The 14,982-nt window shown below is 42.6% G+C and overlaps 2 protein-coding genes across 2 annotated transcripts in view; both read left to right on the top strand.

Moving 5' to 3' along the window:
* The window catches only part of ift172 (intraflagellar transport 172), a 54,297-nt gene extending 52,062 nt beyond the window's left edge, over positions 1-2,235 (top strand). The window contains exons 46-48 of the mRNA XM_062550935.1: positions 52-205; positions 1,160-1,251; positions 1,780-2,235. Of these exons, the coding sequence (XP_062406919.1) occupies positions 52-205; positions 1,160-1,251; positions 1,780-1,869 (336 nt within the window). The 3' untranslated portion in view covers positions 1,870-2,235. The remainder of the gene's footprint in view (positions 1-51; positions 206-1,159; positions 1,252-1,779) is intronic.
* Positions 2,236-10,932: 8,697 nt separating this feature from the next.
* The window catches only part of msraa (methionine sulfoxide reductase Aa), an 84,833-nt gene continuing 80,783 nt past the window's right edge, over positions 10,933-14,982 (top strand). Inside the window, exon 1 of the mRNA XM_062550611.1 lies at positions 10,933-11,120. Coding sequence (XP_062406595.1) covers positions 10,985-11,120 — 136 coding nt within the window. The 5' untranslated portion in view covers positions 10,933-10,984. The remainder of the gene's footprint in view (positions 11,121-14,982) is intronic.

The raw sequence follows: 14,982 nt of genomic DNA, 5'->3' as shown, positions 1-14,982 counted from the left end.
TATGTGTGTGTGTGAGAGCTGGTTCTGATGTGCTGGTGCTACGTCCCGTAGGTGGAGAAGCGCGAGGAGATCCGTGACTGGGTGCTGACGGTGTCCATGGACCAGCGGCTGGAGCAGGTGCTGCCCCAGGACGAGCGCCACACCTACGAGGCCTCCCTGCTCGCCGCCAACACCGGCATCCGCTCGCTGCCCTGCGTCATCACCGGTGGGTGCCGCAACACACACACACGCACACACGTGCACACACGCACGCACGCACACACATACACACATACACACGCGCGCGCGCACAGGCACACACATACACACTCGCTCACGCACACAGGCACACACATACAGGAACACTGTACGCACAGCAAGTGCACATACAGAAGAAAGCGCACTGCCATGGCAATACATAAATACATAAGTGTGTACCTACGGTATGCTTTGCACTGGTATCACTGCTGGCAGCCATCTCCGTAGACTCCCTGCCGAGTTGAGAACACACACACACACACACACACACTCTTTCACACACACACACACACACACACGTACACAGACACACACATAGACACACACATATGCAAACACGCTTATTACTCAGCATTCTCCCCTGACTAAAGTATTTACCAAGCATATTTTTGGGATCGCTCCTTAAAATAACAGCTGCAAAGTGTGCAGTTCTCTCCTCAGTCTCTGTGTTTGGAGGCAGGCGTGGCACACTGGGATCGCTATCAGCGTCAACTCACATGCCTGTAATGAGAGCCTATTTACGGGCCCGCCAACACACTTTATTTATTTATGTTTACATCATTTTTATTTATTAGAGTTGATGGGAGGGAGAGTAAGATATCATTCTCTACTAAGATTGTTTGTTATTCATAATGTGTGTGTGTGTGTGTGTGTGTGTGTGTGTGTTTTCCCTCATATATGTGTGCATGGACGTGTCTAAGAGCAGTCCTTTTGATCACCCTCGCTGCTTGATTGTTGGTGTCTGTGTGTCCATGCCCTTTTCTGTACATGTATAGGCTGTTCCCTGTTCAAGGACACAGTTAATATGGCAATGTCAGAACCTGTTAATTGGTTCTCAGGCTTTGTGTGAAGCCAATCATCACAAAACTCCTCTCTCTTTCTATTTCTTAAAACCCACACACACACACACACACACACACAGGTTACCCAGTCCTGCGGAATAAAATTGAGTTCAAAAGACCAGGGATGGCTGCAAACAAAGACGACTGGAACAAATTCCTAATGGCCACCAAGGTGAGATTTCGCCATCTCTCTGTGTGGACGCAGTGTCTGCGTCTGATCACGTTTACGGACCAGTCTCTCTCTGTCACTCTCTTGCTCGCTCTCTCTCTTTCTTTCTCTCTCTTTCACTCTCTCTCTTTCTCTCTCGTGTCATCCATGGATGTGTTAGAGGCTGTTTGATGCATAATTCATTTACACACTTGATTACAAACACAAAATGGTAGTGGAGCAGAGAAGAAGAGACACAGATCATCGTGTAAAGTGCCATTGGTGACGAGCACTAGGAGATTGTCTTCCTGATTCCTCTTCCTAATCTGTATTTGGTAGAATTTGACATCTTTGCTTTCCATATTTCAGAATTGTATTTAGCAGTAACCTGTGACTCTATGGTGTGTGTGTGTGTGTGTGTGTGTGTGTGTGTGTGTGTGTGTGTGTGTGTGTGTGTGTGTGTGTGTGTGTGTGTGTGTGTGTGTGTGTGTGTGTGTGTGTGTGTGTGTGTGTGTGTGTGTGTGTGTGTGTGTGTGTGTGTGCTCACTGCAGACGACCCACAGCACAGAGTGCCAGGACGTGTTGAAGTTTCTGAACCACTGGTGCGGAGGACTCCCGACCGCAGGCTACTCTTTCCACTGAGAGTGCTCATGTGACTCCACTCCATCCATCTCTCTCTCTTTCCTCCCTCCCTCCCTCTCCTCCTCTCTTCCTTGTCTCCTCTCTCTTCCCCCCCTTTGTCTCTCTCTCTCCATCCATTTTATTTCCCTTCTCAATCATTCCTCCTATACTTGTCATGCATACGGTCTCTACCTCTCTCACTTGTTGTCTTCGCCCTTCTCTCTCTCGCTCTCTCTCAGTCTCTCTCTCTCGCTCTCTCTCACTCTGTCTCTCTCTCTCTCTCTCTCTTTCTCTGGTCCTCCCATGGGAACTCTTTATGTCTCTCCTCAGACCTGGCTTTGAGCTGAGGTCAGAGAGCTCTTACATGATCTCCGGCTAGTCTCCCATTCTCAGAGCGCTCTCTCTCTCTCTCTCTCTTCTCTCTCTCTCTCTGTGAATGTTATTTTATTCTGTGGGATGAAAGTGTGGAGCGTTGCGTGCTCACACCTTGTGACTCAGTCCCAAACTGGGTCGCGGGCTCGTGGGCACGGCAAAGCTCAAAGCAATCTGTTTGCGTTTTCCAACATCCTGCATTTCTGTCTGGAATTCCCATTCAGTTTGTCCAACGTCAGGTGGACAGGTTTTCAAATGTGTTTGCAAAACATGATTGTAAACTAGAACACATAAAGGCCTGTAGCAGTCAATGTAATCAAAGTTCTTAATATTTGTAATGCAAAATATTTTCTCATATAGTTTCATTGCATTTTGAGTGTGATACATGAGTTAAGTGCTTAATAAAGTATATTTGTATATTCTAGCTTTAGCAGCATTATTTAATTACAAATATTAAAATACAAATCAGTCAAATTCGCATGCCTAACTCATTTTGGTAGTTACTTTATTTATTTGAAGGCGAAAGGTAGATTGAATAGACATGTTCTAACATCGCCATGTCTTTTTCGGAATGGTCGGCCATTATATTTTCATATAAAATGGCCAAGAGTAGTGCCTATGTACAGCTACTGAATGTGTGACCAACGGCACCCTCTTGTGGACGGTAAATCTCAAAGACGAGATGCCCTTTGGTCCTTCCGCTAACCAGCTGGTCGGACTGCTGGTACCCACTGGCGGTGCTTTCACGCGGCCTGATCAGTCCAGATGTTCCCTGTGCGCTAGTGAGGTTAGACCTCGATGCTCTTCTGTTGCCGCATTTGTGATTTTCTGGCATCCCTTTACGCACTTTACTGTCTTGGTTTTTATTTCAAAGGCCTGGTTCTTATGATGCGCCGTTTTCTCGCGAGAATCCCAGTAAAAATATAATTTCAGTAGGCTAACAAACTGGCCATTGCCAGGCTTTTTCGACCGGTCCATTGTAAACTGTTAAATCAAATTGCTTCAGTGTTAAGTTCTCGCAGTCTGTTCAGACACATAAGCTGATGTAAATAGCCCTAATTATTAGGCTCATAAAAGCTGTTGATTGTAGCTAATATAATGTAAAATATCTTTAACAGGTGATATTTAGAATTTGGGCACAGTTTGCGCTTGAAAAAAATCCCTGTCGCAAATAACTTAGATTATATTTCTCACCGGGGTTCCTGTAGCCCTCTATATTTTTGTGAAATTTGTAATAAAACAAATATATTGCTGTGCCAGATTTCGAGGACAACTCTATATAACACTCTGTGCTCTGCGCAACCGACAGTGCGTTTTAGGTGCATACATCCCTTTGTGGCACAGTCCCGGGCCTACCGAATACGCGTGCTACCTAGCCTCGGTAGGCGAACGACCTGTACCCATATATGACATAAAACGGCAACAGAACCGTTGTTCAGGTTGTGAATACGACTGGGAAGCGGTTCGGTCAGTGAGCGTCTTCTTGTAGCCTGTCGCTATAAAATAATGTCCGTGTTCTTCCTAACAGAGGATATGCACCAAGTACATCACTGAAAAACCAGGACAACCATTATCTAGCCTATATAAGATCCATCGACCATATTTTAGTAACACCGGCCATTGAATTACATTAGCCTAGATGGTCAGAAGATATGTCCTTAGTTACCCTTTGCTGAACAGAATGGAATCTCGACCTGAAGCATCCGAACTGCAGCATAAAATGTTCCAACTGAATTTAGAAGTATTTTTCAATCATTAACCATCAAACATTGGATTTAATTTGCCTCTTGTGTTTCAGTTTCATTTAAAACAGTCTACATTAAAATTATTTAATATAAAGGGAAAATTGGTTGGGGGGAAACGTGTTTTGGTAATCAAGGCCTCAATCATAGCGCAGGCCTTAATTTTACATATAGGCTGAAATAACAGGCAATTCACAGTTTTTTCTAGACAGGACTCGCTTTTCTTTATTTCATCAGCTCGTCGGAAATGGCATTTCAATTTAGGATTAGACTTTGTGTGTCTCCTCCTTATAGCCTGTCTGGGGTCACCTCTACAAGTTATAAAGAATTTAAAGAATGGATTATAGGATGTATTTGAAACTGAATCAACCGAATTGTAATAGGTTACTCTTCCCTTTTTGCTGGGTGTATACCATACCTCGATATTTATCTCGTTTCTTTTAAGTCTCAATGTAGCAGTTTCCGCATTGTCTAGACTCTAGATTGACAAATAGCACGCTATATGTTTGATTTAACTATAGACTCAGTTTGAACTATTTGTAGAAAAAAAAATAGGCAGCAAAATAAGGCAATTTCCGAATTCAAAACGAAATTTCCCATGCAAATTTGTCTTGAAACTAGAATATAAATATGGATTTAAACAATGCATCATTAGCTATTTCGGCTATTTGAAATGTATTAAATTTAATCAGTATTTGAGGATAGCCTGTAATAGCTCACAGTGCACAACTATTATATCCGAAATAACAGATGACCTTGGAAACGAAATCTCGGAGTTACCGGTAAGCTCAGCTAAATAATTTTGAAAAGAGACAAGAGATGTATCGGGTCGTCTTATTACTATAACCTGAAAGATTGAATTATGTTTGCTGCACCCATAACCTATTTTCAAATGTGATTCCTCAATGGCGTTATCAATCAGGCAACAGAAGTTCCAAAGCATTCACACGGCCTATACGCGTAAAAGGCATCAAACGAGGTCAAATGGATGCAGGCTGTTCGTCTACACTGATTGGCGTTCTTAAACTGTCATGTTGGCTATACATAGGCTAAGACACTCTTAAAGACTCACTCAAACACGACGGAGTCTGAGTAAAACCCATAAGGGCGAAAACTAGGGCTGGTTCATCTTGACAGGCCTATAAAGCGACACTCTCTTGAGGCATTAAATAATGGGCTGTCTACATCTAAAATATTTGTAGTCCGGTTCCCTTACAACGCATGGGTCAGTTGTTTCGGAACAGAAATGTAGGTTGATTTTCACATCTTCCAACATGAAACCTGTTTCTTTAGCTTCTCCTTGTGTGTAGAAATAACCGAAACCCTGAATGTCATGTTACATAATGATTTTATTGCCAAAAACACGTTACAACAAGGCTGGAGATAGATGTACAAGTGTGCATGCATACATTGAAACGACCCCTTTGTTAAATATAGATATGTCAGCGAGAGATCTGTTCAAAGTGATTATCTTGTAGCCTACATCTAATACCCGTTGCGTCAAAGAGCGCCAGGCACCATTGCGGTCTATTCTACTGACTTGTATAAGTAGGCCCTGCAACGCACCTGTTAGGACCGGCTATTAACATGGACACTGGAACCTTTCTGTAGTAAATTTGTTTATTTGTTTACCATCTGAAACCTTTCTATTTTCCACCTGGCCGAGCGAAAATGTTCCTCAGCATGTGGACGCCCGGGCTGTCAGTAACCAACGGTCTTCACCTCAGTACTCTTTGAATGAGGAAAGACGCATCACAATCTTATGTTTGCATCCGTTCCATTGAACATGTATCCTATTTTATAGGTCAGGCAGACACAGATTGTAAACCCTAAAAACACACTAACAGCTCCCAAATAGCAAAGAAATACGCTTCGGCTGCGTGGGGCAAGAGGATAGACCATTCACCTTCAAAAAGCTGTAATACGAAGATGTCAACATAAAAAAAACGCCATAAGCAACCCGCCTATCCGCCAGTGCAGCAACACTCAAATTAAACCTATATTTTACGTCCTATTCAGTCTTATCGCCGACAGTTACCGTCTCTCTTGGCATTCACCGCGTGCCTTAATTGTATGGACATTTAAATCAAGGTCCGCTGTGAACACGAAGAGAGGCAGGCCCAGTGTGATCCTCCGCATCGTCCCGTGTCACTCAAACCGAAACCACAAACGACCCGTGGTCCATGCGCGGAGGGCAACGGCAACCCGCCTTCGCGCTCCGATCCTGCACCAAAAATGCCGACGTCCTCTTTCAAATGGTGTTGCATCAATATCCAGTACAGCACTGTAGCGCACATGCATCACTGGGAAAGGCGTCAATGTCAGCGTTGCGAGCGCAGCCATGAAAATCGCCCCATCCAGAATGACACTATATAACCACAAGAACGTCGAAAAATACTGCAGTAGCCTATGGCTCAAAACACACAAAAAAGGAAACGTTTGGACACTTCTATGTTTACATTACCCCTTCCAGGCACCTCTCTCAGCGGTTTGGAAAGATATTTCCTTTAGAGGCATAACGGGCTCCGGTCCTGTAGTGTTGCGAGCAAAGGCCCGAGTGATTGCAATAAAAAGAAAGAGCTCTCTGGCTTGCTGCAGTCGGTCCTTTTGCTCAACTCCCAAGAGATACAAAAAATAGAAGAGGGCCCATCTGGCTTCTCACCAGCTTTGTCAAGTCTTGCATACGCCAAAATGCTAATGACCTAGATAGCTCATGCAAAATGCAGCAGAGGTAGGAAAGAGGGGGGTGAGAGCGGCTGGGCTACCAGAGTCATCCCCGCCTTTTGTGGGGGTCGGGCGGGGTGTATTGGGAGGTGGGGGCAGTTGAAAGCACCTGCACCGGGAGGGGGTAAGCTAAATATTGGAGGAAAAACTGAAAGATACAATTTGTCAAATTGAACCTCGCACTGAGACTGATCCACGACACACGCGTAAACAAGAATGAAACGATAAGAGGCGCGCTGTGCATTTCGTCCTGGGATAAATAGAAAAAAAACATAAAGCATGAATACAGAATTATATAAAATTGTCACTTTGCTGTGTTACTAAATTTGACTTCATACATTACAGTTACAATGTTTTAATGCTAAACATTTTAATGACATTTGAATGGAAAATGAAATTTAAAAACACACCCATGTTATACAAACAAATAGCCAAAATGTAGTGTGCCCAATTGAGAATAACTTACATACATCTCTTGCGTTGCCTTTGCTCTAACCTAAAAAATTGCCTTTATATCTCACAAGCAGTCCGTATATCCGACCGTGTCCATCTGTACGGTCACGTCCTGGAAGCAGCACTGACGATGTAACGAAGAAAATGTCCTTTCATTGTAACGAAATGTCACATTGAGGGCACGCATCCTATGCTCTTCGCGTCGTGATACGGAGAGCTGTATGTCCACCGATAGTGATACAACAGACAACACTGAAGAAAAAGTAGGCTAGCCTCCCTCTCTGTCTCTCTTACCCCCCTCTCTCTCTCTAAGCTGAGGGAGAACAAAAAGGCTCAGGTGAGAACAGCTCACAGCTTGGAAGCAGCAGAGCTTAAGCTACCATGCAGAAGGCTCTGTAGCAAGGCGCGATCTGACAGAGAGGAGGAGAACAACCCAGTTTATCATAGACACATAGCCACATCGTGGTCACAGGACTCCCTGCGCGACTGCTCACCCACCTCCCGCTCTTCTGAGGATTAGAGGAGCAGAGTGCAATAGCATCTGCCGGTTGACTAAACAAATCAGCGCTTTTCCAAACGGGACGCTGTGTTGTGTACTCATTCAGTCATCCATTTCTTCATACCACCTCTCTTTCGAACAAAATGTACAACTACGATCTTATGCTAACACAGCGTAATCAAGGTGTACGACGAATACTGACAAAATGCCAGGTGTTTTGAAATGGATGCATAAGGCTCTCGCTCAAAAACCACACCGCGCATAGCCTACAATGTATTTGTTGTTTGATAGCCTATTGGAAATATTAACACAACGCAACACCATTTTATTTCACCTGTGTCATTGTCACCATCCCCCCGAAATCCCACAGAAATCTGAGTCTGAATGACATTTTGGATTAAAACAGGTGTGCGCTTTTTCTCTGGTCCCAATAGTGAGACCTATTTTTTAAGCAATCGTTGCTCTTGTGGAATGCAGAATTCTTACCATGTGTAGCCTACGCCTGACCAGAGCGAATGAATTATTGATGACGCTGAAGCAGTGGCAGTGTTGAAGTGTACATTTTCATTCAATCACACGTTACATAAATATTTCGCTAACATGGCGAGAAACCGCCTAAGCAGAATAAGTCCAAACGTGCAATCCAAATGCGCAAATCTCCCCATATGGCACCGTTATCTGTGCATTCAGTTCTCAGTGCTTGAACCGACAGACGGAATTGATTTGTTTAGCAGATAAAGAATAACCATTGCCTATTTCAGTTCATTAAAAGGAGACACATTTCCACTTGATAAGAATCTCAATGTGTATCTGCTTTTTATTGGAACTGTTTATAATTTGGTGCGTGAAATGCACTTAGTTACATTTTACAAGTTGGATTATTTGGACTTTTAAACGTGATGATGAAAAATATGTCATAATTTGCGTAAATGATAGACATATTCACATTCGTCTAATGATGCATTTGATTTTGCAGCTAGCACTTTTTTTCGGTCGTAGTCTTTTCAGTCTGTCTAGAGTTTTGTCCATGCGTAATTGGTTTTAAGGTCAGCAAAGGTCTTCTAATCCGCTCTCGTGCCGTTGAGAAAATAGTCGTCTGCCTCACGCGTGCCTTACATAAACATATTCGATGCGCAGGGCACTCCAGATGGCTCGTCTTTGGGAAAGCAAGTGTAAGCAATCCACTTCTTTGTGTTGACCTATATTGTCACAAAGGCGATCTGGTTCATATGGTTCAGAGGCTTTCCAGGTGGCGAAGGACAATCAAATCATTTTGGCGCTCGAAGACGGAATAATCCAAGTGTGCAATATTTAGATATCATCTCCCCTGTCCAACTCGTCTAGCATTCTTAAACGTGGGTTGTTGGCATACAGATATCTTAAGAATCCCCTCATGGTTGCCTATGTCTGCCTGATGCCTACTACATTTGATAGGTTTGGCCTGTTCAAAGCAATAATTGCACATTGACAGCACATAGTTATTTTCTAATACAATGAAATTAAATGCAGTTGTCACTTCATCTAGACTAACTAAAGCTCTTTAGTCACTTCACTTAGCTCTTGGGTCTAGTTCTATTCTCAGTCTTTTAGCAACAAAGAACAATGTTACAGCCTACAATGTTCATTTCACCTTTAGGAAAATGTGTTGTTTGTTGTTCCTCCACCAAGCCATTCAGTCTGTTTTTTTTTATCATCATATTTTACCTCTGGACCAGACTACTTCCTAAATTACAAATGAAACTACCTCAGTGTGTGTCAGTCCTGTTTGTCCCTTATTGTCTACTGTGTTTAATTATTTGAAAACCCCAATTCATGTTGATGTACAGTATATCCACTATAAGAGCTAGTTACAATAGGTTGAACCGACACTCTATGGATTAGATCTATTGGTTAGATTAAGTCTTCATGAAAAAAAAATGCAGGCTACGTGTTATAAAGGGATGGAGGGATGGAGGAAGCTTTGACCCATTTCTAGATGAAGGTCTGGATTCACAGCTCGACTAGTTCCTTCCCCCCCCCCCCCCAGGAATCGGTAATGGTTGCATTCTATCATTCAGTTATAGTTTAGATCAACTTGGGAGAAAACTGTGATTAGATTCCTGCTGTGCCGTTCAGAAGACGTTATTTTGCACTGGTAAAATAAAGATCAGCTCTTTGTTGAGGGAGCTTAAAAGGCCCGGCTTCCTCTCGGCCCACTCATAAAACTGATAAAACATAGTTACATTTAGAACACTGCCCATTGTTAATTCCTAATTAAGTCATACAATATTGAGTTTAATTTTTTCCTTCAATGACTCAGAATGAAACTCAATTTTAATGGATAATTATGCAATGTAACTACATAATCCAAGCCCTCAGTAAAAGCCTTGTTCCACTTAACTCGGTGCACAGCCGAGCACAAGGGGTGTGTGTGTGTGTGTGTGTGTGTGTGTGTGTGTGTGTGTGTGTGTGTGTTCAAGTACATTATTTCCTGTGCTGGAAGCAATGGTGAAGTAAGGTTTTGTCATTTTGTCACCAATATACTTAATATATGGTATTGATTAAATATAATGAATATCAATATAATGGATATTCATACTGTCTCATGAAAATCAGCATATGGGATAGGCCTACCAGTACAGAGACAGGATCAGTAGGCTCAAGATAGAGCCTAAGTTGTTCACGCACAACTGAGGTGCCCATGGTCTAAAATTTCATAAAAGTTCCATGCATCTGCATGTCATAGCCTAGGCCTACTTCTTCTAAATCTGACAGAATTTAAAGACTAGCTAGTCTCCAAGTCCTGGCTCATGAACAGGATTTTCTGAAACAATATTTATTAGACAAAACAATTTCTCTAGTCCAACAGCCTTACACGAGCCCTTTTAGAATCAATTCACTCAAATATCAGACCAATTTAATTTCTTATAGGCCTACATTTTGGGAATATGGGGAATATTTTATTCAAATATAGCCTATTACTTTTTTTTTTTTAATCAGATTTAGAATGAATAGCCTGGCGTACTATCTTTTAAGGATCTGTTAGTACTAGACCACCACTGCGCCATTCATATTCCAAAATAATTTTCAGGCTGGTTCACGCATTTCTCTGTCCGCCGAGCGGACATAAGTAAGCCGACTGCCACAGTGCAATGGCCAACAACGAGTTCTACCATGAACACCAATCTGTCCGTATACACAATGTCAGATACTCAGACAAACATATATATTGAAAATACTTCCTTGCATAAACGAGTTAAGTAACGCACCAAATTATCAAGTTACGCAAGGTGTCTTATGTAGTTCGCTAGCTTCAGCTAGCATGCCTCAAACTGAAGTCACTTGAGTTGGAAGCGGTGTCTTGGCTATGGTTGCTTTGACCCGTGTGCGTTTGATTTGGCGACATTTAATCAACAACAGAATGGGAGATATGTCCTCCAAAACGCAAATGCCCACACCTGAAACTGCTCTACCAGGCAGAAAAGATGTCATGAAAGTTTCAGGTAAGCTGAGAAATGTAAATGTTTACGAATTTAGCTCCATCAACTGCCTGTTGAAAGCTAACTAGCACGCCGATGCTAATTATAAGAATACGTCAACAAAATAAAGCCATTCAGCGCCAACACACCAAAAGCAATCTAGAGATCCTGTTGTTGTCCAGAAAATCATGAATGTATCACACTATTAAAGTACCATGCCCTCGCTAACAGCACATCTGAGAATGTAGCTTACTAGCTAAGTAGCAGTGTATGCATTGTTTTTCCGGTACTTGCTGTGAGCATGCGTAACCTATGCGCCACATTCATCTCTGCGCCTCTATGTATGCGCATACGTCTGTGTGTAGCCCATTCAGTAGCCCACCCTTTTGGCGTTATTGGAAGGGATGTGCGGCTTGAATTCTTCAGATATGCATTAGTGCGAGCGTTTCGACCCTACTCTGATTATGAAGCAAGGTGTCATCTTAAAAGGTTACTTGCCTGTCCAAGTAGAAATGCTAAACCGTGCAGCATTGGCTTGTTTCAGCTTTTGAAAGTGGAGTGTTTGTTGAAAAGGACACACTTCTATTCGTCAAAGTCCCAATCCTTCCTCGCAGAAGCCTATTTATTCAAAGGGGAAGCAAAGAGCCTTTTCACACTCATCTGCTGTTCGACTGCAGTCAAACTCATCTCACCACGGCAAAAGTGGCACTTAATTAAAGACCAATACAGCCAGTGATCAATACCACTTTCAGTGTCTGGGCCATTTGTTGAACGCCCAAGGTGTCATAAGAGGACAAACTCAGTTATGAGGTCTTGATATTCATGCTTTTCGTGTGTGTAGCTACCCTTTCTCTACCAGGTTGTCCACCTGTTGAATCGTGACCTGGGCTGTGTGAGGCTATCTTTTTCATAGCCTGTATAATCTGTACCAGTTTGTCATTAGTGATTCAAAACAAATTTGGCAATTGCCATATTGATTATTGTCAGGAATCAGGATGCAAATTCACCACACTCAGGCTAAGTCCAAGTAAGACTCCGGTCATGGATTTAGCGATTTTCAATTGCCAGTGTGGAGAATGCATAATTCTCAAAGCATTAAAACATCTCTCAGCAACACTTTACATTAAAGATTAATTTGACTTCAGAGAGCAGGATATTTTTTCAGGTTTTGTAAGAGAAGCTGACACAAGCTGTGTTATGTAAAATGGCGTTGTAAGAACGAGCCAAACATGTAGATGGGAAAGCAAAACATTGAGTGGTAGGCTAGTGCAGCAGGCAGCCGTAGACCATGGCGTGTTAGCCTGTTGGACAACATCAAAAATCAATTCTAGGAGAGAGTTGAGGGAGAACGGGATGGGCAGGGCATGGTCTATAGCTCCTGTCGCAAGAAGAACAGAAAATGCAAGAGCAATTTCCTTGGAGTCTAGTGATCTGGCAAAGGACCGAGACGAAGTGTCCCCTATAGCCTTCCTGAAGTGCCTTTCACAAGCTATTAACCTTCTAAATGATTGCATTTGTTGTAGATGGCTGAAAACACCTTTGTTATTCAGTTGACAGTTTGTTGTTGAATGGGTATGTTTAAGGGAGTGTGTGTGTGCGTGTGCGCGCAAGTGTGTGCGTGTGTGTGTGTGTGTGTGTGTGTATGTATGTCTGTATGTACATGTATGTGAGTATGGAGAAAGAGAAAGGTGACAAAAATGTGCAAACCTATGTGCAATGTGCAAATGCCTGTGAAGCCCATGGATCATCAGAAATGACATGTTAACATTTTCTGTAAAAGCATCTCATCCTCAGTCGCATTTGACCAGCTTTGGATGTAAAAGAAGAGTAGGCCTACTATAGAGGCTAACATTTGTAATCTCACACTACCTAACTCAAATCCACTGCTTTTTTGTGGCATACTGGGTTGCCCAATTCTAATGAACTAATATAACTAATTAATCAAATAGGCTACTTCATATACAGTGAAATCACAGGGCGAAAGGGAAAGCTACGTAGTGTTGATCAGTGAAACTGGCCATGCCCACTGGGTAAATGAGGCGTACTTAATAATATAATTTATGTATTGAATGAATGAATGAATGAATGAATGCTGACAGGCTGTCTACATAACTTCAGACATAATACATCCAATTGTAGCATGTTCACTACAGTAATTTCCTGTGTATTAGCCGCATTGTGTACAAGCCGCAGGACAGTGGTTTATGCAAGTTTAAAAAACAAAACTCTATTAAGTTCCCCAGTGTATTGATCAGCAGCCATATTGTGATTGACTTTCAAATTAGTGTGTTCTCTTTGGTTTTTCCACAAAAAACCTCCCCACAAGCAAACATATATAGATAGCACTACCCCATTGCTGCATTGCTGGTATTCCATTAACAATTCCCTACAAGCTGCAGTGAAACTGAGTTTGGGATACTCAAACCAGGTGACCGATTGCGTTCTTGCATTCTTACATTCTATCTGTGCTGTGCATCTATCATAAAGATTGTTTACGGTGCTTTGCCAATATACAGATAGTGTGTTTGTCATGGTCTGAATTTGTTTTTGAGATGAGACTTGTTGAGAGTGGTGATGTTGCTGTGGAGCTGCTGCAGGCTACTTGTGATGCCTCTCACACTGCCTCTGGGGCGTCACACCACTCGATGGCGGGAGATGGAGGTGAGCGGCGGCGCGGCCGGCAACCGCCATTGCCACCACGGTCCTGATTACCAGCCCCAGCCTCCCCGGGCTTCCCCTTGGCAACGGCACAGGTTCGGTGGGCTTGAGGAAGGTTGCCAGGCGACGTGCTGAGACCCAGACGCATGTGTCTCGCACGCAAGGCATCCTAACGAAGCCTGTGCCGCCCCCTGCTGAAGGTCACGCATGTTGGTAGATGACAGGTTGTTCGATGGCGGCGACGTGGATTGCTGTGAGCTAATGCGTATGAGTGTGTGGCTGTGCACATGTGAAAGTGTCTGTGCATAGATGTCTATATGTGTGTGAGCTATAGTTGTTTCTCTGAATTATTTTTTAAAATCAGTCGGAGTGTGTGTGTGTGTGTGTGTGAGAGAGAGAGTGAGTGGGAGGGTGGGCACACATGCGTGTACGTGTGTGTGCACATTAACATATAGGTGTATGTATGTGCAAGGCTATATTGTAGTTGTTTCAGGAAATTCACATCCACACATACAAAAACTTGGTTGTGTGTGTATAAATGTAGAAAGACATCCATATATGGTCAGTCTGATAATGAAAGTGTTATTTTATGAGGTTTTGCTGAACCCTTTGGGCAGTGGCTGTCCATTTGGAGCCAACATTCGGACAGCAGAAAAACACAGTTCAGTCCATTTATTTTATTGTGTTTTGAAACCCTTTCATTTTCACAGAAAGTTTAAACATTTGTCATAATGGACTCAACCATGGCCATGTTGTCAAATGAGACCGACAAAAAGTGAACATGATTGCCTGTCAGAGGTTATTGACCATTTGAGCTTTCAAAATGTTAGGAAGCGGTTTACTTATTTATTTATTTATTTTTTAAGTTTTCCCAGGGAAGAGATCGTCTTTGTGGGCAACAGTGTACTTTTTGTACATTTCAACACTATAGTCGGAAACTTAGTCAGCATATATTCAATATGTCTGACTGCAGACATCAGTGCCCAAGTGTCTCTGTGTCAAGGCTGACCTTTTTGAGTGCTTCTAGAATTGAACCAATTAATGTCTGAATTCAGAAATTTGTATAATTTCTATAAAATGTAATTCACACCCTTCTCTGGCAGCAATTGCAGATTGCCCAAAAGTGTGTAATTGGTTTTCTCCACTTTCAAAGAGTGGTTGCAAGCACTAATTGTATCATAAAAGTTTCTATGGATGATTAATGGGCTGAGTTTACTGAATTATTCTC

Source organism: Sardina pilchardus, chromosome 12 (assembly GCF_963854185.1).
Source record: "Sardina pilchardus chromosome 12, fSarPil1.1, whole genome shotgun sequence".
Taxonomy (NCBI): domain Eukaryota; kingdom Metazoa; phylum Chordata; class Actinopteri; order Clupeiformes; family Clupeidae; genus Sardina; species Sardina pilchardus.
Note: the sequence above shows the minus strand (reverse complement) of the source record. Positions and strands in the feature narration are given on the sequence as shown.